The following is a 26,956-nucleotide window of genomic DNA, read 5'->3' on the forward strand; positions in this document are numbered from 1 at the left end:
AGATTGTATGTCACAAAAAATATTACTTGAATTGTTTTATTTTTTTTGGCAATGTTGGCATCCCTACTGCCACATCAGAAAATTGTTTTTTTTTCTTCTTTTTTTGCTTTCAGAAAATTGTTTTTTCCTTTTATTTGCTTTTATTTACATCAGTCCAACTTACTTCTTTAGGCCCAAAAACAGCATCTCCACCTGGCATGCTAAATGAGCCTTAAATGGCACTTTAGGCCCAACAACGGCGCCTCCACCTTCCACCCCGCGGCGCAAAATACCCAAAAATTATGTGCGCCAGAGGGAATCGAACCCTTTACCTCGTCTTTGATACATTTGCGACAGAACCACCAGACTAGATAAGTAGTTCTGAGTTGTGGTGCACTTTAATATATATATTAGATAAATATATATGAGTTGTAACTCGATTGGATCGGATCGAATCGTGGACTCGCGCCGCACGGTTGCTCACCCGGCGACCGCGCGAGGGGAGGGGGAGCAGCTCGCGCCCGGCGGCCGGCTAGGGGAGCGGCGCGCGGCCGGCAGCCGGCGAGGCACGCGGGTGGCCGGCAGGGGCGCGGCGCGTGGGGCGGCGGTCGGCGGACAGCGGAAGCGGGCAAGCGGCGGCTCGCGCCGCACGGTTGCTCACCCGGCGGCCGCGCGAGGGGACGGGGAGTAGCTCGCGCCCGGCGGCTGGCTACGGGAGCGGCGCGCAGTCGGCAGCCGGCGAGGCACGCGGGTGGCCGGCAGGGGCGCGGCACGTGGGGCGGCGGTCGGCGGGCAAGTGGCGGCACTGGGCCACGGCGGCCCTGCGTGCGTCAGCGCGTGGCTGCGCGGCTTGCGGCGGAGCGGCCAGTGGCCGGTGCGCCAGCCACTGGTGGCTAGCGCCCAGAGCTGCAGCGACCTTGCATCTTCCCCTGTTCGGCTATTCCCTAGGTGATCCAAATTCCAAAACTGAATTTGTTCATTGTATCTTCCCCTGTTTGGCTGTTCCCCGGGCGAAAATTTTGTCGTACAACTCCGTTCGTAGGTCATATTCCGGGCTGGCTTTGCCCCTGGTTGCCAGCACCGTGGCTGGAGCTCATCTCCGTCAAGCAGCGGAGCACCCTTGATTTGTTCAGCTCAGAGTGGTAGACTGCAACAACAGGTACAGCCTTGCATTTTAGTTCTGATAAGTTGCTTACTGCTTTGTGACAATTGCAGAACAATCGTTCATGGTAATACCAATTTGTATCTTAGTGTTTGTATGTTAGCAAGAAATATGTAAATTTGGTCACATGTTGTGTACAGATTGCCTAAAAATAATGACATGTCACATATCAAATTTGTTTCAGCAAGTGTACCTTATGATTTGGTGCTGATGGATAGATCTTGGATCAAGAGTAGGATGTTCAACAGGGAACACATGGATGGGGTGAATGAATTCATGACATTTGTTTCTGAGAGATTCAATGATGATGAAGAGATACTCTGTCCATGCCGTCGGTGTTTGAATCAGGTTCACAAACCTAAAGGACAGGTAGAGGATCACTTATATATTCATGGGATGGCTACTACTTACACTACATGGGTACATCATGGAGAACCGTTGAAGGTTGTACCACATGAAATTGGTGACCATGTTGATGAACATACTAGTATCAATGAGGATTTCAGCATGAATGTGGATGAAGAAGATGACCCTGACGATGGACTTCAGGGTATGGTACGGGAGTTGTACTCAGCCGAGGAGGAAGGTAAAGAGAAGACATCAATGTTTGCAATTCTTTTGGAAGAGATGAAGCAAGAGTTGTACCCTGGTGGTATATGCACAAGGTTTTCTTTTGTGGTGAAGTTACTTCATATCAAGTCATTTTACCGAATTTCTAATGTTGCGTTTACGGCGCTACTGAAGTTGTTGTCATCAGCATTCCCAAATTGCTCTATTCCAGCAACATATGAGGAAGCAAAGAGACTTATCCATGCATTGGGGCTCGGATACAATTCAATCCATGTGTGCCCGAATAATTGTGTTCTGTTTCGGAAGAACTTGGAGAAAAATGATGTTTGTCCAGTTTGTGGTGCATCAAGATGGAAAGACAATGGTGGGAGAAAGAAGATTCCTGAGAAGGTTTTGCGACATTTTCCATTGATCCCTAGGCTGAAGAGAATCTTTTCTTCCAAAAGAACCTCAGAGGAGGTGCAATGGCACAAATTGAAGAGAAAGGCAGTGGAGAATGAGCTTAGCCATCCAGCTGATGGCGAGGCATGGAAAGACTATGATAGAAAGTATGGGTGGTTTGCAAAAGATGCAAGGAACATCAGACTTGGCCTTGCTACCGATGGTTTCAATCCATTTGGTAAAATGAGCTCCTCATACAGTATGTGGCCAGTGTTTGTTATCCCGTAGACCCGTACAACTTTCCTCCATGGGTATGTGTAGAGCAATCAAACTTTATCATGGGCCTGCTTATTCCTGTTCGAGAATCCCCAGGAAAGGACATTGATGTCTTCTTGGAGCCACTTGTTGAGGAGTTGCTAGAGCCTCTGTGCAAGTACAGAGGCTCCAGTGAATGAATATGAGATGCAGAGAATGGAAACAATGATACGGAACAGTAGGGTGTTCCGCAGTCTTGGAATACAAGAGGCAACGGATATTCTAAAAAAATCAAGAGCAAAGGTCACTGATGCTATCCGTGAAGACTCTGGCTCATTGTATCAACCTGGAGATTGTGAAGACATTGAACAAGGAGAATTTGATAAGGTATGTGAGCAAAGCATCATTTGTGTTAAATATGCTGACTCATATTCTTTTGTAATTTGTTGTATCATTTTCGAGGCCATGCAGGACTTGGAGCCTGAAGTTACCATGAGTTCGGCCAGAGTAACAGGAACAAAGAGAGTGATGGCAGTGGCATTTCAGAAGCAAGACCAACCTGCAAGAATTACTAGGCAGAGGACAAGGGAGTTGGTCTCAGCTCGTGAAGATACAACAGACCCACAAGATGGTTTCTCAGAGGATGGGTTGATGGCTGCCAATGCTAATACATAGGCCAACAACCAGAATGAGTTGTCTACTGAAGGCAAGTAATTATAATCTCTCTCAATTATTAATAGTTTACATATTTGCATTAATGGGTCCATGGTTTCCTTTAATTGATTTCCAAATTCCATGATAGGTCAATGTAAAAGAAGAAGTCATGTAAGCAAACATGTAGGCAGAGATTTGGATAACATTTCAAGAGGGTTACCCAGCAAGATCCTAGTGCACATTGCTGAAGCAAAACTGCGGCCAGAGGTTCCTTTGCAAGCTGCAAAACTAGCATCAGAGGCTAGTATTATTTTACGGAACCATGTCCCAATCTTCACTCACTGGAAGCATTATAAGGACAAAGATGCCATAAGTGTTGTTAAAGACTTCAATGAAAAAGTCAGTGTAAGTAAACAGGTTGCTAAACACGTACCTATTTTTTATGGTTTATGGATTACTAAATACATATCTGGCTGTTAGTCCTTTGTAATTGTGCCAAATATACTAAAAATTATGGTAATTGGGCCCTTTGGTCCTTTTTAGCCTCATATTTGTCTACTAAGTGGAGGTGTGAGGTTAGCACTCACCTGCAGTAGCCATTTAGTTTATTACACCTGGACTTTTACCATGGGTGTTCCTTGTTCAACATGTTGCCTAATAAATCTGGTAATAGAACCAGGTTGTAATCTTGATCAGGAAGCATGCTAAATACAGTCCCAAATGTGTGATAATTATTCTGTGGTTTATTGATTACTAAATACACTTGCTTATACGACTTGTTGCTCACTGTTGCTGCACAGTCCCAGAACATTTTAATGCTATTTAATGATATGTTCATGCTCTTGTCCAGAGTCAATTCACAATTGACGCAGATGCTGATCCAATGAAAGAGGCATTTACTGATTTGCTCAAAACAGGACAGCGGCAGATGAGATACCGGCTGAAGAAACAATACTTCAATGGCATACCAGCAAACGAAGTTAGAACTTCACCGCGGACCACTATGTCTGACATGGAGTGGAAAAAGCTCGTGGACATGTGGTCAACCCCAAGCACAAGGTATACTTCCTTAATATCCATCACAAATGCTGCCTTACACAATATCAATAGTCTGTCCACTAATATTTTTATTTCTATAGGAAAAATGTTTCAAAAACAAAGAAAGCCGTGAGCTGGTTAGGTACCACCAGATGACAGGATCTCGGAGCTATGTTGCTCAATGTTATGTCGCGGTAAGATAAATCGCTGCATCTTTCTGAAACTATGGTGCTGCTGCTGCTACTGTGTTGGTGCTACTACTATGTTGTTGTTGTTGCTGCTAGTAGTGTTTTGCTGCTGCTACAATAGTGAGGGGATTTTTAGGATGCCATCTTGACGGGATTTTTAGCTATTACAACACATTAGCAATGAACATTACAGTAGTAACAACAGTAAGGGGATTAAATGGGATTTTAGCTGCTGTCCTTTGGTTCCATCTGTGTTGTTCATTTTCAGCAACATTTCTTATGTTCATATCTAGCCTAAGGGGATTAAAGGGGATTCTAGCTACTACTATTCATTTAATTCTTCACATGCTTTCAATTATTCACTTTTCTGTCTGTATGTAATTTCAGAAGCAAACCAAATTTAAGGACGCACCACCGACTGCAATTGATGTTTTCAAGGACACCCACTGCAGCAGCAAGTCTGGTTTTAATGAGAACGTGCAAGATGCCATTGTGAGTACCTTTCCCTATCTTGTTACTATGATGAACAACACAGCAGAAAAAGCATGAATGGACATGCTTCACTTTTTTTTTGATAATCAACTACAACTGCGATTGACTGCATCGATGCTTGCTATGAGATGTGGATATCACTTGCAGACCTACTACTTTCCATGGTTTATTTTCTGTGGAGCAGTGGAGAAAATAAGTTAGTTTGTGTGTTCCTTTTTTATCATGTCATTGGTGCAGCCTCCTGTTTGTGTGTGATGTAACAGCCTGGATTGCTTTGTACCTAAATATTTCAGGGCTCACATCTGTAGAACATTTCTTTCCTACCTGTCTGCATTTCTTACTTGCCTAGTGAATGAGATGATTACTTGAATATCCTAGAATTTGGATGAATAGGTTCTTTGTAATACAGTAAATATGTATCTTATTCTTTAATTTGGATGAATGTTAAGCATAGATTAGATTCAGACCATCAAAATAACACTTTGTTAGATATGTATCCTCAACTGTTTTTTATTGAGATATATTGTTCTAGACACGTACATAACTAGCATAGAAATCTGATTATTTTTTGGTGTTGTTGCTAGGCTAAAATGGAGGCCTTTGTTGCTCAACCAATAGAAGAAGGCAAAGATCCAAAGACTCCTGTTGAAGCTGTAGCTCATGTACTGCCCAAATCAACTTTTCTTCGCAAAGTTGGCATGCAATCCACAGAGATGAAGAGAAATCTCAAAGCTGCTGCTATGAATGACCGTGTACATGAGCTTGAGAGTGAATTGGAAGCTGAGAAGATGGGATCAGCAGGATTGCGATCACAGGTGGCTGATTTGCAGAAGCAAGTAGAGGAACAGAAAGGCGCAGCAGCTGATTTGCAGAAGCAAGTAGAGGAACAGAAAGGCGCAGCAAGGAAGAATGAAGAAGAAACTGAGAAGATACAAGGCTTCCTTCGCTCTTTGTTTGGCAACAAGTTTGCATCAGGTGATGCTCAGCAGTAAGCTCATAACGCAATTAGGCTCTAGATGTATTTTGGTGACCTCATAACTCAATTAGGCTCTAGATGAAATTTTGGTGACATATGTCTGCATGGCTACCATACTTGTGGAGGATGTGCTTGTGGGCTGTTTCTTTTGGTCAAACCAAACTTGTTATTTTGTTGCTGCTGCTGTGCTTGTGGCAATTGTGCTGTTGCTGCTGTGCTTGTGGCAGTTGTGCTACATTGGTTGCGTTTGAGTTTGAGACTTTTGACATGTATTGAATTGGTGCATGCTTCTATGTGGAATGTTTGATATTGGAATTTAATGTTGAACCTGATTCAAAAGTGTGTAATTTTATATTCTAGAATATGTATATGGGCTGAATTGAGCTGAATTATGTGGGCTCAAAAAATATATGGGCTGAATTGTGTGGGCTAGGAAAAATGGGCTGAATTGGAAGAAAAACATGTGGGCTGGGCCAGCATGGGTCACACATCAACAGGCCAAAATATATTTGTGGCCCATGAAGAGATTGAATGCTATGTGGGCTTTAGTAGGCCAAATTTCATTTTATGACGTTTTTTCTTCTTCTGCCAAGTCAATGCCACGTCAGCATTTGATCTTACATGGCATTTGCACATGTGGCAATGCCTACAATTTTGTGACATAAGACTAGCTGTAAGCATCTAGGCCCTCAAGGTATGTTTCGGTGATTAATGACAACCATTATTGTGACTAATGAGTTTGTGCAGCTTAAAAGATCATTATCGCTCATTTGGTCATATGTCAAAAGAGGCCCCTCAATTTCGGTTATTCTAAAAGGCGATCTCGGTTTTCAACTTATATATATATGTCAAGGCTAAGGATCTTTCTAGTCCTAAGTGTCACAAGGTTAAGAAGGACACTTAGGTTAGTATAGGTTTTATAGTTTTGTAGTGATCGCACTATTAAGAGGGGTTAAGGCTTAGTAACTTGAGCATGGACATGGTCATTTGAAAATGGATGCACACTATGGTCACTCAGGTTTCTAGAAGTTCAAATAAGTGGTTCTCAAACTATATCTCAAGAATATTTGGATTTCACTCAAGACTCAAATCAGAAAAGACAAAATCAGAAAAAGTCTATACACCGGTTTAACCGACGCTCTCAATTTTCCATACGTCGGTTAAACGAAGTCAGCAGAGTCTGGACAAATTCAATACACCGGTTAAACCGACGTGTTTGAATTTAACGTCGGTGCATTGGTCCAGAGTTGGTTTTTCCAGGGAAATTCAAGTTCTATTCACCGGATTAACCGACGCTGTTTGAATCAAGACGTCGGTGCAATTGACCAGTGAGATGGTTTTTTCAGAGGAATTCAAAAGTTGTACTCACCGGTTAAACCGACGATAGGTTTGAGTTAACGTCGGTGCAGTTGTCCAGAGACTTGATTTTTCAGTGGTTCAGTGGACAACTACACTCACCGGTTAAACCGATGCTACGTCGGTTAATCTACCCCAGTTGTAACGGCTAGTTTTCAGAAGAGGCAGTTTACATTCACCGGTTAAACCGACGATGACAATGGGGGGTACGTCGGATTAACCGGCGCTACGCAGTTTTCTGGCAGCTTTTCTCCAACGGCTCTATTTGTGTGAGCTGCCTATATATACCCCTCCAATGGGTCATTTCGCCCACTCTTGACACCAGGCAACATCCAAACACTCATACCATAGTCAAGAGCCACCTTGAGCTTCATCATTCACATACTTGTGCTTTCAATCAATCAAGAAGCAAGATTAAGGACTTGAGTAGAGAGAAGCTAGTGTGCATCCGTTCTTGGTGATCGGTTCTTGCTCAAGTGAAGGCCTTAGCTTGTTACTCTTGGTGATTGGCATCACCTAGGCGATCTTGGTGATCGAGGTGTTTTCTCGCGGAGCTTGCCAAGGATTGTGGGAGCCCGGAGAAGAAGATTGTACGTGGCTTGATCTCCACCACGCCGGGATGGTGAACGGAGACTCTTAGTGAGCGCCCTCGTCTCGGTGACTTGGGAGGTGACAAGACTCTTTGAGAGTGTCACAACGTGGATTAGGGGTGTGTGCCAACACATCGATACCACGGGAAAAAATCCGGTTGTCTCTTGTCCATTCCTTTTATTCAAGCATTTTCCTTCATGCAATTTACTCATGTGCTTGACTTAGAGATCATAACTTAGCTCTACCTTGCTAGGCTTTACTTTGTTTTTATCTCTCTTAGCTTGTGTAGGTAGCTTAGTTATCCGGTTGGTGAATTGGTGCCCCACTAGCTTTGCATAGGTTAAGGTTGCCTTACTTTGTTTTAGAAATTGAAAAAGGCCCAATTCACCCCCCCTCTTGGTCCATCGATCCTTACAATTGGTATCAGAGCCTCGTTGCTCATTTGGATCATTAGGCTTCACCGCCTAGAGCTATGGCCAAGATGGGTGGTTCGCCGCCTCACTTCGAGGGCAAGAACTTTGCTTATTGGAAAGTTCGCATGGCCGCATACCTTGATGCGATTGCCCCCGAAGTGTGGTTGGCCACTAAAACCGGATTCACCGGAACTCCCACCGCCGAGCAATTAAAATGGAATGCAAAGGCTAGAAATGCAATTTTCGAAGCCATTAGTGAGGAAGTCTTTGCTAGAGTAAATGGCATGGACTTAGCAAGTGATATATGGAAAGAGCTAATTGAAATTCATGAAGGCTCCACAAAAGTCCGTGAACAAAAATATCACTTGTTTAGAGCTAAGTATGATTCCTTTAAAATGCTAGCTCATGAAAATTGCAATGATATGTACTCTCGCTTGAATGTCATTGTCAAGGACATTAATGCTCTTGAAGTTTCCAAAATTGACAGTGGCTCCATCAACCGCAAGATTCTCATGCTCCTTCCGAAGCCCAAGTACAACATTATCAATGCTATGCTTCAAAAGGAGAATCTTGATACAATGGAAGTGGGAGAGCTTGTGGGCGAAATTCGCGCTCATGAAATGAGTATCCTTGGTATGACCGAAGAGCCAACAACAAGCAAATCAATTGCTCTCAAAACCAAGGCCAACAAGCACCGCAAGCTCAAGATGATCAAGCAAGATTCAAGCTCAAGCAATGAAGAAGATGATCATCATGAAAGCTCATCCGATGTTGAAGATGATGGAGAGCTTGCTCTTATGATGAGAAAGTTCACCCGCTTGAATGACAAGATCAACAAGAAGGGGTTCAACTTTGACTCTAAGAAGGGAATGTTCCGGCCAATGGATGTCAAGAACAAAATTTGCTACAATTGTGGAGAAAAAGGTCACATCCGTCCAAATTGCCCCAAGCCGGACAAAAGAAACAAGGATCACAAGAGCAAGCATCGCCATGATTCAAGCGATGATGAAGAAGAAGAAAGGAAGAACAAAAACAAGAGACTTGGGAAGAAAAAGAGCCATGACAAGAAGACCAAGCTCTTCCCAAAGAAGAAAGGGCACATCAAGAGAAGCTTCTTGGTGGAAAAACAAGAGTGGGTGACGGATGTCTCATCAAGCGAAGATTCAAGTGATGAAGAAGACATAGTCACCATCGCCCTCACAAATGAAGAACCATCACTACCTCCACCTCCAATGTGCCTCATGGCCAAAGGTAACTCTAAGGTATGTGAGAGTGAAGATGATAGTGATGATGAGCTTGACCCTAATGAGTTTGCTAATCTCATTAATGAGTATACATCCGTCATCAAGAGGGAAAAGGGCAAAGTCAAGGTTCTTGAGAGCACTCGTGCCAAGTTAGAGCTTGCCCACTCCGATTTGCTTGGCAAGTACAATGACTTGCTCAAAAAGCACAATGAGTCACTTGTACTTGCTAAGCAAGTTGAAGAGAGCCACAAAAAGCTTAAACAAGAGCATAGGGAGTTGGCTCACAAGTATCAAGAACTTGAATTTGCCTATGAAGCAATTGACCCAAGTCTTGAGAACTTTGCTCATGAAACTATTGAGAAAGTCAATGCTTCTACTTCATGTGATGACCTACTCATTAATGCAAATGCTACTAATGCTTTGTCCGAGCTTGCACCTTCTAGGGAAAAGGAATTGATGGATCAAGTTGCAAGCCTCAAGAGTAGTGTGGAGAAGCTCTCAAGAGGAGAATACATCCACAAGGAGATTCTCTTCAACAATGCCCGTGACTATGGCAAGAGAGGTCTTGGTTCATTTCCGGAGCCAAACATAGCTACTACTCCTTCTCCGGAGATAAAGATTAGCTTCATCAAGGAAGTTGGAGCATATTGCCAACATTGCCAAGTCACCGGGCACCACACTAGGGAGTGCACTTTACCATCACGTCCTCTTCCTAAATTACCCAAGAATTACTCTTCAATGTTTGAAAATAACCATTTTCTCTTGAGTAAAGTGAAGGGCAAGGTGAAGGCAAAATTCATTGGCAAACTCACTAAGGAGTCAAAGAAAAAGCTCCCCAAGCAACTTTGGGTCCCAAAAGCTCTTGTCACACATGTGCAAGGCCCAAAGCTTGTTTGGGTTCCTAAAACTCAAAAGTGAATTCTCATGTGTGTAGGTGAACTACAAAGCCGGTGGAAAACATTGGGTACTTGATAGCGGTTGCTCTCAACATATGACCGGCAATGATAGCATGTTCACCTCCCTTGAAGACCCCGGCGATCATGAACATGTCACCTATGGTGATAACTCAAGGGGAAAAGTTTTAGGTTTGGGTAGAATAGCAATCTCTAAAGATTTATCTATTTCTAATGTTTTGTTTGTAGAAGCACTTAGTTTTAATCTTATTTCAATTGCTCAATTGTGTGATCTTGGACTAACGTGTGCCTTTGACAAGAATGGTGTTGTAGTAACTCATGAAAAAGACAAGTCATTGGTATTCACGGGGTTTAGGCATGGCAACATTTACTTGGTGGATTTCTCTTCAAAGCAAACAAGTACTATGACATGCCTCTTCACCAAGTCTTCTCTTGGGTGGCTTTGGCATAGAAGAATTGCTCATATTGGCATGAGCAACCTCAAGAAAGCCCACAAGAGAGGGATGATCACCGGCTTGAAGGATGTCACGTTTGACAAGAACAAGCTATGTAAAGCATGTCAAGCCGGGAAGCAAGTTGCAACACATCATCCCATCAAGACGATGTTGTCTACCTCCAAGCCGCTCGAGCTACTTCACATGGATCTCTTTGGTCCAACTACATACAAGAGCATTGGTGGTAACCTCTATTGCCTAGTAATCGTTGATGATTTTTCACGTTACACTTGGGTCATGTTTCTAGGCGATAAGGGTGAAACTCCGGAACTCTTCAAGACATTTGCAAGAAGAGCTCAAAGGGAGTACAACTCCCCAATTGTGAAGATCCGGAGTGACAACGGCACCGAGTTCAAGAACATGAAGATTGAAGAATGGTGCGATGAAGAGGGCATCAAGCATGAGTTCTCCGCCACCTACACGCCTCAACAAAATGGAGTGGTGGAAAGAAAGAACAAGACACTCATCACCCTAGCTAGAGCAATGTTGGATGATTATGGCACGTCCGAGAAGTTTTGGGCGGAAGCAATCAACACGGCGTGTCATGCATCCAACCGAGTATATCCTCACCGACTCCTCAAGAAAACTCCATATGAGCTCATCACCGGGAAGAAACCAAATATATCATACTTTCGGGTCTTTGGCTGCAAATGCTTCATCTATAAGAAGAAAAGGCTCGGTAAGTTTGAAAGTAGATGTGATGAAGGTTTCTTTCTTGGTTATGCATCAAACTCCAAAGCATATAGAGTATTCAATCAAACCTCCGGGTTAGTTGAAGAAACATGTGATGTGGAGTTTGATGAATCTAATGGCTCCCAAGAGGAGGTTGTTGGCTATGAGAATGTAGGTGATGAGGAGATTGATGAAGCTTTGAAGAATATGTCCATTGGGGATATCAAGCCGGAAGAGGTGCATGAAGACAATGATCAAGGGGGAGGACCTTCCTCATCTACACCAAGCACCTCCACGGCGCCCCAAGTGGATGAAGATCAAGAAAAAGATGATACACAACCTCAAGAAGATGTGCCAACACCAACACCCCAAGTTCAAGAACAAGAAGAGCAAAGTGTTCCACCACAAGCACAAGTCACTCATGATCCACCCCAACAAGCATCAACGCAAGTACCGCTAGTGAAGCATGGTCGCATCTCCAAGGATCATCCAATTGGTCAAATCATTGGTAGTCCTTCCAAGGGAGTAAGAACTCGCCCTAAACATGCTTCATTTTGCGAACATCACTCGTTTGTTTCTTGTATTGAACCCACTAGCATAGAGGAAGCGCTTGAGGACTCGGATTGGGTGATGGCCATGCAAGATGAGTTGAACAACTTCACCCGCAATGAAGTTTGGGTCCTCGAAGCTCCTCCGAAAGACAAGAACATCATCGGCACCAAGTGGGTCTTTCGAAACAAGCAAGATGAACATGGGGTGGTGATACGCAACAAAGCAAGACTTGTGGCAAAAGGGTTCTCTCAAGTCGAAGGTTTGGATTTTGGTGAAACTTTTGCTCCGGTCGCAAGACTTGAAGCTATCCGTATCCTTCTTGCTTACTCTTCACATCATAACATTAAGTTGTATCAAATGGATGTGAAAAGTGCATTCTTAAATGGCGTTATTAACGAACTTGTTTATGTTGAGCAACCTCCCGGGTTTGAAGATCCGAGGAATCCTAACCATGTTTATAGGTTGCACAAGGCACTCTATGGGCTCAAACAAGCTCCAAGGGCTTGGTATGAGAGGCTTCGTGACTTCCTAATCATGCAAGGCTTCAAGATCGGGAGGGTGGACACCACTTTGTTCACTAAAGACGTCAACGGGGATCTTTTTATTTGTCAAATTTATGTTGACGATATTATCTTTGGCTCAACTAATGATTTACTAAGCCATGAGTTTGCTACCATGATGTCTAGGGAATTCGAGATGTCCATGATTGGCGAATTGACCTTCTTCCTTGGTTTTCAAGTCAAACAAATGAAGGAAGGGACATTCATCCATCAAGAAAAATATACCAAAGATATCTTGAAGAAGTTCAAGATGGATGAGTGCAAGCCAATCAAGACACCCATGGCAACCAATGGGCATCTCGACTTGGATGTGGACGGTAAACCGGTTGATCAATCCCTCTATCGTTCTATGATAGGGTCTTTGCTTTACCTTACCGCATCTAGGCCCGATATAATGTTTAGTGTGTGCTTGTGTGCCCGCTTTCAAGCTAACCCAAAGGAGTCACACCTTTCGGCTGTGAATAGGATCCTTCGGTATCTCAAGCACACTCCTAGCATAGGCTTGTGGTACCCCAAAGGCGCTAGTTTAGATCTCTTGGGATACTCGGATTCGGATTTTGCCGGAAGCTGTGTGGATCGCAAGAGTACCTCCGGGGGCTGCCACTTGCTTGGGCATTCTCTAGTTTCTTGGTCGAGTAAGAAGCAGAATTCCGTGGCTTTGTCCACCGCGGAAGCGGAATATATAGCGGCCGGTGCATGTTGTGCCCAAATCCTATATATGAAGCAAACCCTTTTGGACTTTGGTGTGAAACTAGATAGGATCCCACTCCTTTGTGACAATGAAAGTGCCGTAAAAATTGCCAAGAATCCGGTTCAACACTCTCGCACAAAGCACATTGATATTCGCCATCACTTCTTGCGTGATCACGAAGCCAAGGGGGACATTTCCCTTCAAGGTGTGAGATCCGAGGAGCAATTGGCGGATATATTCACAAAACCTTTAGACGAGAGTACCTTTGTTAGGCTAAGGAATGAGCTTAATGTGTTAGATGCGGCAAACGTCATGTAAGTTGCCATGTCATATAGAAAAATGCATACATATAGGACACTTGTCTAACCATGGTAAGATAGTGATGAGCAAGGGTTTAGCTAGAGGTGGTGGTCCACTTGTTTTCCTCTAGGCTTGTAGAAAGGCTCATCATGAAGAAGCTTCCCGTGGGTTCAAACTTGACAAGTAGATCTTAAATTCTTGTTATGCATTTCTTGTCATATAAATGTGCACTTCATGTTTACTTTACTTTCGCATGTGGTTGTAGTTTGCATCATCATTGCATGCGTAAGGGTCACAAAGGAGATCACTTGATGAAAATGAGACTTGTTTTCATATACAAGATCTTAATTCATGAAAAGTGAAAAGAGCAAATTGTTAGGTGCGTTATTGCCTAGTGAGCAATGTCATGATGAGTTTGAAGCTTTCTATCTTCAATATTCCTATGACACGGCTCATACATTTTATTTGGCATTTTGTCTCTCTTGCGGCTTTTCCTTGTGTTTGAAAAGAAATTTATTTAAGCAAGTGTGCTATCCTATTTATTTTGAGGGGTAAAGTCGCCTATGCAAGTCCATTAACTTGAGTTTATTTGAATTTTATAAGTTTATTGGACTTAGCATAGAAGAGTGAGCTGAGTGTGGGGTTTTTGGCTTCACCGGTTAAACCGACGTTCAATGGAGCATCATCATCGGTTTAACCGGCGTTACTAAAGTTTGTCTCAGCTCAGTCAAGTTTCAGGCGTTCAACCGGCGTATACAAAAGTCACATCATCGGATCAACCGGTAATCATAAATGCAAATCAGACCTAGCAATCAACCGGTGTTTTGATCAATCAACCGACGAGGTCACTTTTGACAGCATCGGTTCAACCGGCGTTCAAAAACAGATCTGTTAGAGTCTCGGGTGAACTACACCGACGCAATCAACCGGCGCTCAAACCCTAGGCGTCGGATCGACCGGCGTTAAGAAAAATCGCGGGCCCACCTGTCATATATGTCTCTTGCCCGCGCTGACCGGCCTCTGTTTCGCCCGACTCCTTCACGCCGCCGCCGCCCGACTCGTTCCCCTCGCGCCGCCGCCTTCCCTCCGCGCCGCCGCTTGCCCTCAACCTCGCGCCGCCGCTCGCCTGCACGTCGAGTCGCCGCCGCCGCGCCCTCGCGCTCGCCCAGCGCCGCCCGTGCGCGCCTGCGCCGCCCGCGCAAACACCCTGCGCCGCCGCCTACGCGCGTAGCCGCCACCGCCGCCGCACCACGCCGCAGCCGCAGTTCCACGCCGCAGCAGCACCCGATCAGCGCTCACCAGGTGCTCGAAAAATTGCTTGTTCGAGATGGGTCGCGAGAAGAGAAAGGGAAAGGAGGTCGTGGTCGAGAAGCCCGCTCGCAAGCGGACTCGTGCAGAGAAGGAGGCCGAGAAGGCCGAGATGGTGGCCAAGGCCGCCGAGGAGCAGGCATCAGGCCGCGCTCGTCCGTTCCAGATCAGGGAGGACCCCAGAGGCAGAGGCAGAGGCAGGGGCATGGGTAGAGTCAGAGGTGCCAGGGCCACCAGAGCCGCGACAGCAGCAGCAGCAGAGTCAGATCAGTCAGATACAGCTGCAGATTCAGATTCAGGGGCAGAGCAGTCCGAGCAGTCTCAGGGGCAGAGCACACAGGAGTCACCGACTCTACGACGGTCTGGCCGCACTCGGCAGACATCCCCAGCAGCAGAGACTTCACCAGCGACCGAGCGTCGCACTGGACCGAGGACGCGAGGAGGTCACCAGCCACAGGAGCCTCGCAGGTCCACAGCTGCAGCAGCAGCAGCTCGTAGAGCCGAGGCCCTAGAGGCCGAGCGCGCAGTGTTCCGTATGGACACTGTTGTGCGTCTGGAGCCAGGTGTACTGCTCCAGAACTTGACCCGAGCCAATGCGGCCAAGGTCAAGAGGCTCAGGTGGAGTGTTGACGAGGAGGTCTGGTTCCCAGTGACCCGAGACAGCAGAGTCGACAGGAGGTTCTGGACTTTGCTACAGGCCAGTTTCTACGAGACCTACCAGAGGCGGGGCCACCGGATCTTTCAGCACAGGGTTCTTGACTGGGTCTCACTGAGGACAGCCGCAGGGGGAGCAGATGTGAGAGCACACTTTGCTCACTTCAGAGGTCTGCCTAGACTGCTAGAGATGGAGCAGAACCGTTATATCGAGGACTGGGTCAGAGTGTTCTACGCTACAGCTTGGATAGCCCCCGAGCGCAGAGCCGTACACTTCATGTTTGGAGGGCAGGACTTTGGTTTGTCGAGGGCGACCATTGCTGGTATTCTTGGAGTTGACCTGGTCGACGTCTCGCTGCACGAGAGGGTTTACAGGGACTCAGATCCGCCCCGCAGGGCGATGGTTGGCGGGATTGCTCCTTCTCACGAGGCGATCACTCAGTGCTTCCGCCAGCCGTTCCCAGCCTCTTACGCCAGAGTGCCGAGCTTGCTGACCCCAGAGGCTTACGCTGTTCACATGGCACTCCGGAGGACTGTGTTACCGAGGAGTGGCTACCCAGAGGGGTTTACGGGACTGCAGCAGCTCCTGCTTCTACACATCCTCACTCACGAGCCCTTTGACATAGTTGACTTTATTCTGGCTGAGATAGAGGATGTGATCACAGACGGGATGGGTGTGGTGCGACAGTTTCCCTATGCGCACTGGATCAGTTACATATGCTCTATGATAGTGCCAGCAGAGTCACCCATCAGTGCTCCTTACCGTCACGACGAGGCTCCCAGGTTCCCTGTCTACCGACCCACAGCTCCACAGGACAGGAGGAGGGGCAGACACGCAGATAGAGCAGCGATGGCTCAACTGTCACCGGAGGTACAGGCACGAGTGGCAGAGGAGGATGAGGCACTCCTAGCAGCAGAGGCACAGCTTCCCGGGGGAGATGATGAGATTCACTGGTCTGAGCTTGAGTCTGACTCCTCCGACGACGTTGAGTATTTTCCTTCAGCTGCCCCAGCCAGTCACGATCACGAGGCAGGAGGTTCAGGACAGCCAGCACCTCCGACTTCAGCAGCTGCTACAGTCTCTGAGTCTCAGGTGACTCAGCCGTCCGAGCTCACTTCACTACTACAGCAGCTCGTGACCCAGCAGAGAGAGGACAGGCTTGCTCAGGAGGAGGCCAGGAGAGCCCATGAGGCCCAGATTGCTGCTATACAGAGAGAGGCCGCCCGAGAGCGGGCTGCGACCGAGGAGCGTTTTGTCGGCCTCATTGACAGAGTTTCACAGAGGACAGACGCTCAGTTCCAGCAGATGCAGCAGGGCATGATGGCGATGTTCGGGATGATCTCACAGCTTTACTCTCACACCGGACTCGCCCCGCAGCAGCCAGGACAGCCAGGCCTTCAGGGTGTTGGAGCACCTCAGCTTGCCGTTACACCAGCTCCAGCCCCTACTGCAGCTCCAGCTACCTCAGCGACACCGGAGACCACGTTCTCGATGTCCGCATTACTTGGGTCTGCTGGTCGTCCACTGTTCTCTCCACTGCCAGCGACCACACTCTTTCAGGACTCACCGTCAGCGGTTCAGTCGGTCGCCCTCCCTTCCTCACTTCAGGCAGCACCTTCAGGGGGAGGAGCAGTAGAGGAGTCCCTGCTTCCACAGTCGACGCAGCCGGCAGCTTCAGCAGTCACTTCTTCAGATATTGATACTTCTTCTGCTGACCTGGTTACGACTTCTACGGATCCTCTACCAGGCAGTGCCAGCACGAGAGCCTCCACGACAGTTACTCCCCCAGTGAGCTCAGACCCAGACCAGCAGCTTCCGTCTGTCACCGAGGGTGAGAGTTCTCCGTCCGACGACGACGACCCGGACCGCTTCGTCGCCGTACCACGACAGCACGACCCGTAGCTCGCCTTTTGGTGCTTTGATGCCAAAGGGGGAGAGGTGTTAGGGGGAGCACCAGAGTTAGGGGGAGGGTAGAGCTAGAGAGAGCTCGTAGTTATCAGGACTTTGATTGAGCTCGTAGTTATCAGGACTTTGATTCTTTGTATCACATTTGGTGTTAATTCATGGATATGTACATTTGTCGCTTGAGTTTGCCGTTCTTTGAGACATATCTATGGATTTCGTTTGAGCCGTTGAGCTCTTTGGTCCTGCTTTCGAGTTTGCTTGTGTTTATCCTGCTTTATCTTTCTCGCTCTCTCGTTATTTATGTTTGTGTTGTCATCAATCACCAAAAAGGGGGAGATTGTAAGCATCTAGGCCCTCAAGGTATGTTTCGGTGATTAATGACAACCATTATTGTGACTAATGAGTTTGTGCAGCTTAAAAGATCATTATCGCTCATTTGGTCATATGTCAAAAGAGGCCCCTCAATTTCGGTTATTCTAAAAGGCGATCTCGGTTTTCAACTTATATATATATGTCAAGGCTAAGGATCTTTCTAGTCCTAAGTGTCACAAGGTTAAGAAGGACACTTAGGTTAGTATAGGTTTTATAGTTTTGTAGTGATCGCACTATTAAGAGGGGTTAAGGCTTAGTAACTTGAGCATGGACATGGTCATTTGAAAATGGATGCACACTATGGTCACTCAGGTTTCTAGAAGTTCAAATAAGTGGTTCTCAAACTATATCTCAAGAATATTTGGATTTCACTCAAGACTCAAATCAGAAAAGACAAAATCAGAAAAAGTCTATACACCGGTTTAACCGACGCTCTCAATTTTCCATACGTCGGTTAAACGAAGTCAGCAGAGTCTGGACAAATTCAATACACCGGTTAAACCGACGTGTTTGAATTTAACGTCGGTGCATTGGTCCAGAGTTGGTTTTTCCAGGGAAATTCAAGTTCTATTCACCGGATTAACCGACGCTGTTTGAATCAAGACGTCGGTGCAATTGACCAGTGAGATGGTTTTTTCAGAGGAATTCAAAAGTTGTACTCACCGGTTAAACCGACGATAGGTTTGAGTTAACGTCGGTGCAGTTGTCCAGAGACTTGATTTTTCAGTGGTTCAGTGGACAACTACACTCACCGGTTAAACCGATGCTACGTCGGTTAATCTGCCCTAGTTGTAACGGCTAGTTTTCAGAAGAGGCAGTTTACATTCACCGGTTAAACCGACGATGACAATGGGGGGTACGTCGGATTAACCGGCGCTACGCAGTTTTCTGGCAGCTTTTCTCCAACGGCTCTATTTGTGTGAGCTGCCTATATATACCCCTCCAATGGGTCATTTCGCCCACTCTTGACACCAGGCAACATCCAAACACTCATACCATAGTCAAGAGCCACCTTGAGCTTCATCATTCACATACTTGTGCTTTCAATCAATCAAGAAGCAAGATTAAGGACTTGAGTAGAGAGAAGCTAGTGTGCATCCGTTCTTGGTGATCGGTTCTTGCTCAAGTGAAGGCCTTAGCTTGTTACTCTTGGTGATTGGCATCACCTAGGCGATCTTGGTGATCGAGGTGTTTTCTCGCGGAGCTTGCCAAGGATTGTGGGAGCCCGGAGAAGAAGATTGTACGTGGCTTGATCTCCACCACGCCGGGATGGTGAACGGAGACTCTTAGTGAGCGCCCTCGTCTCGGTGACTTGGGAGGTGACAAGACTCTTTGAGAGTGTCACAACGTGGATTAGGGGTGTGTGCCAACACATCGATACCACGGGAAAAAATCCGGTTGTCTCTTGTCCATTCCTTTTATTCAAGCATTTTCCTTCATGCAATTTACTCATGTGCTTGACTTAGAGATCATAACTTAGCTCTACCTTGCTAGGCTTTACTTTGTTTTTATCTCTCTTAGCTTGTGTAGGTAGCTTAGTTATCCGGTTGGTGAATTGGTGCCCCACTAGCTTTGCATAGGTTAAGGTTGCCTTACTTTGTTTTAGAAATTGAAAAAGGCCCAATTCACCCCCCCCCTCTTGGTCCATCGATCCTTACACTAGCGTCATACAATTATATGACACTCAAATCTAATGTCATAGATTTGTGACATTACATATACAGACGTCACAAGATGAATTTGTGACGGTGGCTTTTTGACATTTGGATTTTCATCAATTGGATGTCATAAATCTCAATTTATGACTTAAATTCGATATATTATGACGTTATAGAACGTCAAAAAGCCATGCATTCCTTGTAGTGGAATTTGATGCCTTTGGTTTCTTTGTGAAGGACCTCAGGACGAAGCGTGTAATTGTTTGCTGCTACAGTGATGACGACCTCTACACCATATTCGCTGCCACTCGTAGCACCGCCTAGACCCTTCTCACTCGTCTTCTTGGTGGCACTAGCATCTTGGTCACCCAGGTCCAGCCGTCATGGCCAGCCTTAGAAACATTCACTCCATAGCTTGTAATAAAATAGACCGCCCGATTTGCCATACTTGTCAGCTTGGCAAACATGCTTGTCTCACATTTCCTACTTCTACTTCACATATTGTTTCTCCTTTTGAGATTATTCATCATGATGGTTGCACAGCTCCAGTTCCTAGCATATCAGGCTACTCTTATTATCTGGTTCTGCTGGATGATTTTTCTCATGTTTGCTAGACGTTTCCTCTCCATCGAAAGTCTGATGCGCAAGATCATATGGTTGATTTTATTGCTTATGCTTGCACACAGTTTGGCCTTCTTGTTAAATCCTTTCAGGCACTGAGTTCGTCACCAAGTCCACCATAAACCACATGGCGGCTCATGGGATCTTGTTTCGACTCTCCTGCCCCTACCACTACTACAAAAATCATTAACTGAGGTGGGCAAAAACGCTTAACCGAGACATTAATCAAATAGAAAGAACAAAAAACAGAAAGCCCGTGGACAGGCCTACCGAGCCCATCCACGGGGAGGCTACCGCCACGGCCGCTCCTCCATTTCGTCAGGATCCGCCTCCCTGAGGCCGGATCCGCGAGCCCCGAGGCTAGATCGAGCCAACCCGCTGGCGAGCTTGCCCATGCCGCCCTCGCCATGGAGCCGCTGCCGTCCTCGTCGTTGATGGGTTTGCCATGCCCGCCATCGCGGATCCACTGCCTTGGCCACAGCTTCTGCTCTGCTCGTGCCACAGGCCGCCGTGCAGCCATGCCCGCTGCCACCGGCCGCCACGGAGCCACCCGCCCCCACCTTGGCCTCGGCCTCGGCCAAGCCCCACCGCCGTGCCGCGCGCGCCTACCGGAGGGAGGGGCGCGGCTGGCAGAGGGAGGAGGCCCGGTTGGCGTCCTCGGGGGCCGGTGTTGGGGGCGTGAGGGGCCGGCACCCCCGCTCCGGGCCACCGCCGTGCCCCGCACGCCGCCGCATCCCGCATCGCAGAGGTGAGGAAGGTGGGAGTCGGAGGGAGAGAGGATGAGGAGAAGGGAGGAGGGCCATGCCCTAGCTGCCACCGCCCTGGAGAGAGGGAGGGAGGGAGGGAGAGAGATTGAGAGAAAGGGGTGAAACCCTAAAGAGGTTTCTATATATACTTAGAGATATTAATCGGGCCTGAGTGGGCTCTATGCTGGGCCTGATTTTTTTAGGCGGACGTCTTATACATGTCCTCCTCCGTAAATGATTAACAGAGGCGGTTAACTTTGCCTCGGTAAATAAGACAACTACCTCGGCTAATATATTTTGCGAGGCGGTTTGAAATTAAAATGATCGCCTCGGTTAATCTATTTTGCGAGGCGCTTAAAAATTGTGCCCACCTCCGAGGCCAACTCACACCAAAATGGTAAGGCCGAGCATGTCCTTCATACACTCAACAACTCCGTGCGCACACTTTCTCATCCATGCATCTATGCTGCCACCATACTGGGTCGAGGCCCTTTCTGTAGCCACATAGTTGCTAAGCCATCACCCTTCGTCATCCATCAATGATCAAGTCACATACACCAGCCTCTATCATACTCCTCCCTCCTATGATCATCTCCGTGTCTTCGGGTGCCTTTGCTACTCAAACTTTTAGCATATCACTACTTACAAGTTGGCTCCTCATTTGCCGCATGTGTGTTTATGAGGTGTCAGACCCGGGGCAATGGGATACCTGACATGGCGTGGATCAGTACCGGATATGGGATGGGGCATGTCCTATACCCATACGTAATGTAACTAGTCGTGTAGATTTATAACTAGTCGGTACAGAAGCAAACCACTGGATGAGTACTCGGGAGAGACTCCTAGGCTCATACTGGTCTAGGGTTTCATGTAACCCTGCTCCCAAGCCTATAAAAAGTGTGAGCAAGGTGTTGCTATCTTGTCTTTGATTTTTGGGAGTGAACCAACCCTATAAGCTTGGTGCATCTACCCTTGGACTCTTTGTGGCATGCTGGCAAGCCATCGACCCTCCGGCTTGGTGTGGAGAGGTGGCGATTACTGTGTATGGGGGACGAGGAGACCCATTCCTTGGTAGAGAAGCTCCATAGTGAAGAGGACGTTTATGTGAGTGATGGAAGGGAGTAGTGAGCCTTAATTATCTTTGTGACAAGCTTCTCATCTAGCTTGGAGAGAGCCTTAGGCAAGACCTTAATCGGAAGATATCGACTTGGTGACCGGGAGCGCATCCTTGGTGGAGCTCCATTATGGACTAGTGGTGGCATTTGCCTACCGAGTGATACCATGAGACAAAAAAGTTATGCCGAGTTTGCATCTCTGTAAACCTACTCCTTTACATTTTGGCATTTCAATTCACTTGCAGTTTGTGTGCCATTATTTTGTTATAATTGCTCTTCCTATGATTGGCTCTAGATCGCATTGCAAAACTCGTTTGGGATGAGTTAAACAATAGTTGAACCATAGTTGCACATTTACATAGATTGATCTAGTTCATGTTTTGTGCAAAGTAGTGTAAGCCATAGGCTAAGATTTTTAGATTTTCTAATTCACCCTTTCCCACTCTTAGGCTATAAGCACCAATTCCTTTCTATTGTTATTAAAACATATTTTGAAGTTTCAATTTGTTGGTACTAGGAAAAACTAGAAATAAATTTGTTCTGCTGGGAAACCAGCACCAGCACAAAGTTCCAAGCTCTATGGTTGATCTATGTTCTTTCTTATTTTCTATTAAATGGTGTACATTTGTACAAACTTGGCAAAAAAAATTTGCTGCAATGTCCCAAGGAAGTAAGGAATCAACCAATTTGGAATCTGTTTTTTCGTGCTGGACCAAGCTCGCGTACAGCAATCAGATTTTGTGGTCACCTTCAGTCTAGACCACATGTATAGCAAGCAAAAAGAATTGCATGCATCACCTGGTTATCTTGTTCTTTTCGATCTCTGCCTTAGCTTGCAACTACAAGATTGGCATAATTTGCACCAATGGCAAATCCCTTCATGAGAAAGCAAGGCAGAAACAACTTTATTCCTCTGATTCATGGACCAAGCAAAGGTAACCTTGTCAGATTCTCTCTCTCTCTCTCTCTCTCTCTCTCTCTCTCTCTCTCTCTCTCTATAAAGCCCCTCACAATCTTCACCTCACCACACTACATTCTTACAGTAGTCCCCCGATCTCAGTGGAGAGCTAGAATTACACTCCAATCACAGAACTGCAATGTCGACGATCACTTCCTGCACCCTTCTGAGGAGTGTGACGGCAGTGCGGCCGGCAATTTCCTCTGGCAGGCAGTTTCAGTCCGGGAAACCAGCAGCGGTGGCTTCCCATTCTTCCCAATGGAGGTCCCGGCCCCTTTCTGTGTGTCGTGCAATCAGCCCAAAAGGGGAGCACAACCCAAAGACGGATTTGCATCCATTTAATATCCCTGCATTTGGTAAGCTGCAAACACATCCATTTAAAGTAAGAATTAGATCGCAATTTCGAAATAATACTTATCTATTATCCATACGCGCACCAAAAAATTGTTCGTGTCGGCCCGCTTATCAACCACACTCCATTCTGATGCTGTGTTGTGTTGATTTTTATAAAGTTCTGGTGCATCCGGTGTCACCGCGTGAGGAACGGTGGCATGTGGAGGAGGAGCCCGGCAAGGTGAACCTGTGGTTCGAGGTGCCTGGGCAGTCCAGGGAGGACCTCGCCGTGGAGATCGACGAGGACGTGCTCGTCATCAAGAAGAAGAAGATCCATGTCGCCGCCGGGGACGTGGGCCAACGGAACACTGGCGGCGGCGGCACCGATTATCGTCCCCAGGGCAATAATAGAAGGAGCACGGCAGCCGCCGGCGAAGCAGGCAAGGAGGCGGCACAGGACGGCGAGGTGATCTACGCGCGGCTGCTCCTCCCGGCGGGGTACAACAAGGAGGGAGTGGAGGCCGAGCTCAAGTCCGGCGTCCTGAGGGTCAGCATCGCCAAGATCAAGGACCAGGCGCGCAGGAAGATCAGCGTCGACATCGACGTCAAGTAGAAACGCACTGTCATACGCATGACGGAGCGCTTTTGATCTTTCCAACAGGCTCATGAATTGATACGTACTGTATATGTACAGCGCGGTCGGCTCATGTACTCGATCGCGTCCGTCAAGCATACCTTCGTGTTGGCTTTCTGTTCCCAAATACTCAAATCAATAAAATGAGCGTTCGTTGTTGTTTACGCAATTACACTCTGCGGTCAAGACGCAAACCAGTATGCTAAACATGATTTAGAAAAAGATTAACTTGTGCATGAATATGTACTACTGTCATGATCAGGAACGTACATTAGGTGCTATTTGATTATTCTACGCCCAACCGAAGTTGATGAACTGTGGTCTTGAACTCCTGATGCGATATGTTCAGATTTATTTACTGATGGCAGAAATTCTTTCAGCATGCATGGCAAAAATGAAGTTCTACATGCATAGTTTTATAATACTGACTCATATACTAAACAATTGATTTTGGATTTGTTCATCATCGGAAGTCTCCATGTCACCTCCTATCCATATTGGGAAAAAGAAGTGATGGCTTTTTTTAGCCTAACAGAAGTGACGGTTAATTAATAGGCCTAAATGAGGTCTGTAAACATAACTGGGTCTGATACAGTTTTCTTTTCATACCGTGAGCTCATGTTAGGGTTTAGGGTCTCTTTAACATAACAGGCAGCTCTCCAGTTTATTTAAAAAAAAAGTGAGGCTCCAATCCTGCGTCTGCCAGCATCTCTCCAAGGTGCTTGCATTCAGTTGGCTGGCCTTGGGCCTTGGTGATTGATTATTATGTTGTACTGAATGAGATTTTTCTTCTAAGATTTATCCCCTCATCTTAGGGCCCCTTGATTTATATCTCAAAGGCAAGTGGAGAATACATGAATACATTTATTTTTTTGGCTGGTGTCATAATAATAGGATTAAAAGGGGCTACAGCCAAATAATGGACCTCATATGACTAACTTGAAAATGTCGTCCCTGCAGTGTACACTGATAAATGTATATAGTGCTTCCATACTAATTAGGACTCAAGCTTTTCATAAAAAGGATCAAACTCTTAATGAGACGACGAAAATATCCAGTGATCATGAAAAGCCGGCCTTCTCAATCAGTAAGATGAACACTGCATGCGGTTTCCTCGGTTCATATTTATTTATTGTCTTCCTCTTTCTAGTGGTTCTCATTTACAATTTTGTGGTGCAAGAGCCAAACATGATTTGGTGAAATGATGTATTGTGCCATATTATCACTCAAATATATAAGTTTCGAGTATACACAACAAAACCAAATAATCAGTAGGGGAACTTAATCCCCTCCCGTTTCATCAAAAAAACAAAACAAAACAAAATAAGTAGAAATTGAAAGGCAACATAACCAGAAGCACGATTGTTGGAACGAATCAGGGATCTCCCTACTCTCAAGCAAACGGGACAAAGCAAAAGAAGCGAAGAAAATACTAGAGTCATTTGTCCCACCTCCCTGCAAGATAGGTATCCATCCACCTGATCTCTGAAGCATCCAAGCTTTTCGTACAAAATTTAAAGCGGGCGGCCTCCCGCGCGGCTTTATTCCCTCCCAATCCGACCAAGCAAAGGTGCCGAAACCACATCATGCGCGTCTCTCACTCACTGCATGCTCCCCCTATCAGCAGTCTATTTATACGCTTCATTGATACCACATAGGAGCACTAAAAAAACTGTCTCCAACAAGACCAGAATTAGCATGCACTAAGATCTCTCTCCCTCTCCATTCCTCACTGGCGGCATAGATGTCGACGATTATGGGATCTTACACGAGCCGGTCGCCGGTTCTGCCGGCTTCGTCTCAAGCTGCCATAGCCCGTGGTTCTTGGAAGCCCGCAGTGGCAGCATTCCGACCTTGTGCCGGCGTTAAGTGCCGGCGAGCACTTACCGTGACCTGCGCGCTCCCGGAGAAAGAACGGCCGCCGGCGTTCAGCATCCCGCCCACCGGTGAGTACATTCCATTTCGCTCGCTCACTGGGTGTGCACCAGGGTCACTAGCAAACATTTGTTACCTGTAAATTATCATGCAACAACATCAAGTAATGCACCCGTACTTACACGCAAGACCGTACCATGCTTAGTTCTGCTGTGCCCCGTGCCGCCGCCGGACGGGAAGGAGCGGTGGGACATCAAGGAGGAGGAGGACCGCGTCACGCTGTGGCTCCAGGTGCCCGGGCTGTCGGCGAGCGACATCGAGGTAACCACCGGCGACGACGTCCTGGAGATCAAGCGGAAGGCCACGGCCCAGCAGCCCGCGGCGCCCGTGGACGCGCACAGCGTGGGCGCGTTCCACATCCGGCTGCTCATGACCAAGGAGTACGACGGCACCAGGGTCACCGCCGACCTCAAGGCCGGCATGCTGGAGGTCACCGTCCCAAAGAACCTTCAACGCGGGGGTGAACGCGTCGAGCTGGGGAAGCCTGCGCACCGGCCAAAGCAGGGCACGAACACCAAGAAAGGCTCGGAGGACACGAAACTGGCCGGACCAGACCCTGGGCAAATAAAAGGCAGGGGACTGGCTGGCTGAGGGTTGTGCTGTCTCCGTCGGTCCTGTTTCCTTTCCTTTTGTGTTGAAATAAGTCTCATTTTTAGTTCCCTATGGATGGAATGACGGAGAGAGATCGACTCAAGCCAGCAATCAGCTTAGATCACTGGCCCGAAGTGAGCTCTTGCGCTGTTTGTCGTATCTTGTGTGTATCGTTGAAGAACATTTCTCTATTTCATTACGAGGATCGTTTCCTTTATTAAGCTCGTTTATGGGGAAACTTGGTTGTATCACCACAAGTAACATGCCTGCTTGCTGCACTGAACACACTGATGGTATCTATTGCCGCAAAATTCGAAGCGGGGAATCTTGCAGAGCACGACATGCTTAGTCTAGGTGTTCTGCTTGTTTTCGAGATTCGCGGCGTACCAATCAATTTGACCTACAATTGATAAAAAAAATTAATTAGTAATAAATGAGGAACTCATAAGAAGAGCATCAACCAAGTTTTCCAATGTACAAGCAGGATCATCGGCTATAGAGCCGATTCACCGATTCACGTGTCGCAACTAGAATTGAAAACCGATCCGTTTATAAAGAAACACATCCAGCTCATTAAATTCAATTTACCATCACTATTAGACGGATAACAGCGGTAACAGCCAGGGCGATAAATTAAACTAAA

The 26,956-nt window shown here is 46.7% G+C and overlaps 3 protein-coding genes across 8 annotated transcripts; all 3 read left to right on the top strand.

The window, feature by feature from the left end:
- Nucleotides 1-798: 798 nt before the first annotated feature.
- LOC120651325 lies at nt 799-6,015 on the top strand. 6 transcript variants are annotated; one of them, XM_039928805.1, is made up of 5 exons: nt 812-1,138; nt 3,852-4,060; nt 4,141-4,233; nt 4,615-4,719; nt 5,304-6,015. In XM_039928805.1, exons 3-5 carry the CDS (start codon nt 4,192-4,194, stop codon nt 5,709-5,711), a joined length of 555 nt encoding a protein of 184 aa, XP_039784739.1. In that variant the 5' UTR covers nt 812-1,138; nt 3,852-4,060; nt 4,141-4,191; the 3' UTR covers nt 5,712-6,015. The 6 variants fall into 6 exon arrangements, 4 of the variants coding, with proteins under 4 accessions (XP_039784739.1, XP_039784738.1, XP_039784740.1 ...); XM_039928804.1 differs by lacking the exon at nt 812-1,138 and adding an exon at nt 3,150-3,406; XM_039928806.1 differs by lacking the exon at nt 812-1,138 and adding an exon at nt 3,150-3,406 and having other exon boundaries at nt 3,919-4,060.
- A 16,866-nt stretch (nt 6,016-22,881) lies between these two features.
- LOC120651327 (26.7 kDa heat shock protein, chloroplastic-like) lies at nt 22,882-23,956 on the top strand. The gene is made up of 2 exons (XM_039928808.1): nt 22,882-23,176; nt 23,333-23,956. Exons 1-2 carry the CDS (start codon nt 22,960-22,962, stop codon nt 23,764-23,766), a joined length of 651 nt encoding a protein of 216 aa, XP_039784742.1. The 5' UTR covers nt 22,882-22,959; the 3' UTR covers nt 23,767-23,956.
- A 1,481-nt stretch (nt 23,957-25,437) lies between these two features.
- On the top strand, nt 25,438-26,551 carry LOC120651328. The gene is made up of 2 exons (XM_039928809.1): nt 25,438-25,733; nt 25,868-26,551. The coding sequence occupies exons 1-2, from the start codon at nt 25,532-25,534 to the stop codon at nt 26,311-26,313; spliced, it is 648 nt and encodes a 215-aa protein (XP_039784743.1). The 5' UTR covers nt 25,438-25,531; the 3' UTR covers nt 26,314-26,551.
- Nucleotides 26,552-26,956: the final 405 nt, after the last annotated feature.

This window comes from Panicum virgatum, chromosome 9K (genome assembly GCF_016808335.1).
Source record: "Panicum virgatum strain AP13 chromosome 9K, P.virgatum_v5, whole genome shotgun sequence".
Taxonomy (NCBI): Eukaryota; Viridiplantae; Streptophyta; class Magnoliopsida; order Poales; family Poaceae; genus Panicum; species Panicum virgatum.

Bases quoted from the DNA above. Each gene is read 5' to 3' on its own strand.
- LOC120651325 (XM_039928805.1), top strand. From the start codon at position 4,192: ATGACAGGATCTCGGAGCTATGTTGCTCAATGTTATGTCGCG. The intron at 4,234-4,614 runs GTAAGATAAATC...ATGTAATTTCAG, and splicing joins TTGCTCAATGTTATGTCGCG to AAGCAAACCAAATTTAAGGA. The intron at 4,720-5,303 runs GTGAGTACCTTT...TGTTGTTGCTAG, and splicing joins AGAACGTGCAAGATGCCATT to GCTAAAATGGAGGCCTTTGT.
- LOC120651328 (XM_039928809.1), top strand. From the start codon at position 25,532: ATGTCGACGATTATGGGATCTTACACGAGCCGGTCGCCGGTTCTGCCG. The intron at 25,734-25,867 runs GTGAGTACATTC...TACCATGCTTAG, and splicing joins GTTCAGCATCCCGCCCACCG to TTCTGCTGTGCCCCGTGCCG.
- LOC120651327 (XM_039928808.1), top strand. From the start codon at position 22,960: ATGTCGACGATCACTTCCTGCACCCTTCTGAGGAGTGTGACGGCAGTG. The intron at 23,177-23,332 runs GTAAGCTGCAAA...ATTTTTATAAAG, and splicing joins ATTTAATATCCCTGCATTTG to TTCTGGTGCATCCGGTGTCA.